Source organism: Cariama cristata, unplaced genomic scaffold (assembly GCF_000690535.1).
Source record: "Cariama cristata isolate BGI_N322 unplaced genomic scaffold, ASM69053v1 scaffold33644, whole genome shotgun sequence".
In the NCBI taxonomy this organism is placed as follows: Eukaryota; Metazoa; Chordata; class Aves; order Cariamiformes; family Cariamidae; genus Cariama; species Cariama cristata.
Genome location: NW_009611860.1, coordinates 5,472 through 6,940, shown reverse-complemented (window position 1 = coordinate 6,940; position 1,469 = coordinate 5,472). Strand labels below are relative to the sequence as shown.

General features: G+C 49.8%; 1 protein-coding gene across 1 annotated transcript in view; it reads left to right on the top strand.

Moving 5' to 3' along the window:
• Positions 1-1,469, top strand: part of CDC25A (cell division cycle 25A) — a gene marked incomplete at its 5' end in the record, with an annotated part of 11,412 nt that overhangs the window by 8,774 nt on the left and 1,169 nt on the right. Inside the window, 2 exons of the mRNA XM_009698401.1 lie at positions 244-374; positions 769-880. Coding sequence (XP_009696703.1) covers positions 244-374; positions 769-880 — 243 coding nt within the window. The remainder of the gene's footprint in view (positions 1-243; positions 375-768; positions 881-1,469) is intronic.

Sequence of the window (1,469 nt, the reverse complement as noted above, 5' to 3'; positions counted from 1 at the left end):
GGGAACCCAGGCGAGCCACAACCTATAGCTGTCGAAGTGGCCGTCAAACTCACCCAGAGTCAGCGTTAGACTCTTTGTAATGCTCTGCTTGGGTTTGAAGCTGTGTTCCCAACGGCCAGAGAGGGTTGCGAGAGCTCCTCTAGAAAACTACGATGAGGAAACTGCTTGCAAGGAAGCAGGATAGGTTTGTTACCGTCCTCCTCTGCTCACTGTGTGTGCGCGGGCATGACTCTGCCTTTCCAGGGTGCTGTAAACCTACATATGGAAGAGGATGTGGAAGACTACTTGCTTAAGAAGCCGATCCAGCCGTCAGAGAACAAACGAGTGATAATAGTGTTCCACTGCGAGTTTTCTTCAGAGCGGGGTCCTCGCATGTGAGTTATCCCACACTCCCCTCGACAGGAACTTACTGCTGTGCTAGTTGAGAGCAAAGCGTTCAGGGTGGCAGCAGTTCCTGTGCTGGCACGCTACTTAATACGCGGTTTATCTTGAGTAGATGTTGGCTGTCCCCTGGGGCAGGGATGTGACACAGCCCGTGATGTGAGTGGCCACGTTGAAGTTGGGCTGGCGCACTGGTAATGCTTAGAGATGGAAAGGAATCACCCCTCAGCCGCAGCTTTGCAGCTGCCGGCGTGGCTTGCCAGCCTCTTCCCGATAGCCGCTGGCTGGCTTCTGTAATCCGAGGAATGGGAAGTTTGGGGTGAGAGCTGTTTTCGTGTGTTGCTTGCTGAATGCAAGATTTAACGCAGGATTTTCTACCTGCTGCAGGTGCCGGTTTGTGAGAGAGCGGGACAGGCTGGGTAACGAATACCCCAACCTCCATTACCCAGAACTGTATGTCCTGAAGGGGGGTTACAAGGACTTCTTCTTAAGGTGCCGCGTAAGTAACGTTCTCTTAAATTCATCTCTCTCGCACTCAGGGGAGAACAAACAATAGATAAATAATACCGACGTATTCATACTTGATCAGACTTCTCTTGGCGTAGAGTGTTTTTTGCCGGGGTGGCTTTTCCTGCTGTTTCACCGTGGTCTCCTCTACTGAGAGCAGTTAAAATTTGGCAGTGAGGCGCTCTCAGCCTGTTCCATGCTTCAGAGCTGACTTGCTGCCATAGTTGAAAGGTTTTTCCGCTTGTCTCGAGAGTAAAATCTAAAACTGGTTTCGGCCCTTTTATAACAACTATAGGAGTTCAAAATGTCATTCGGAGAAGGAATTTAAGGCTGCTCAGCCTGCAAGGACTAGGAGAGAAGACAGGCTTGGCAGCGATTGCTGTGTAACAAATGGAAACCCGAAGTCTCATACTATACTAAAATAGCAGAACTGAAAAACTTGAGCTTTGAGTTTTCAGCCTGTAATTCAGAAAAGGAAACTAAAGAATGCCCAGCAGCTCTCTTGCCAACATTGTGAGGATGGCGTTTCTCAGATCGCTGGGCTTCTGCTGCTTCAGCACTTCAGTGGCCGTACTCTCTTT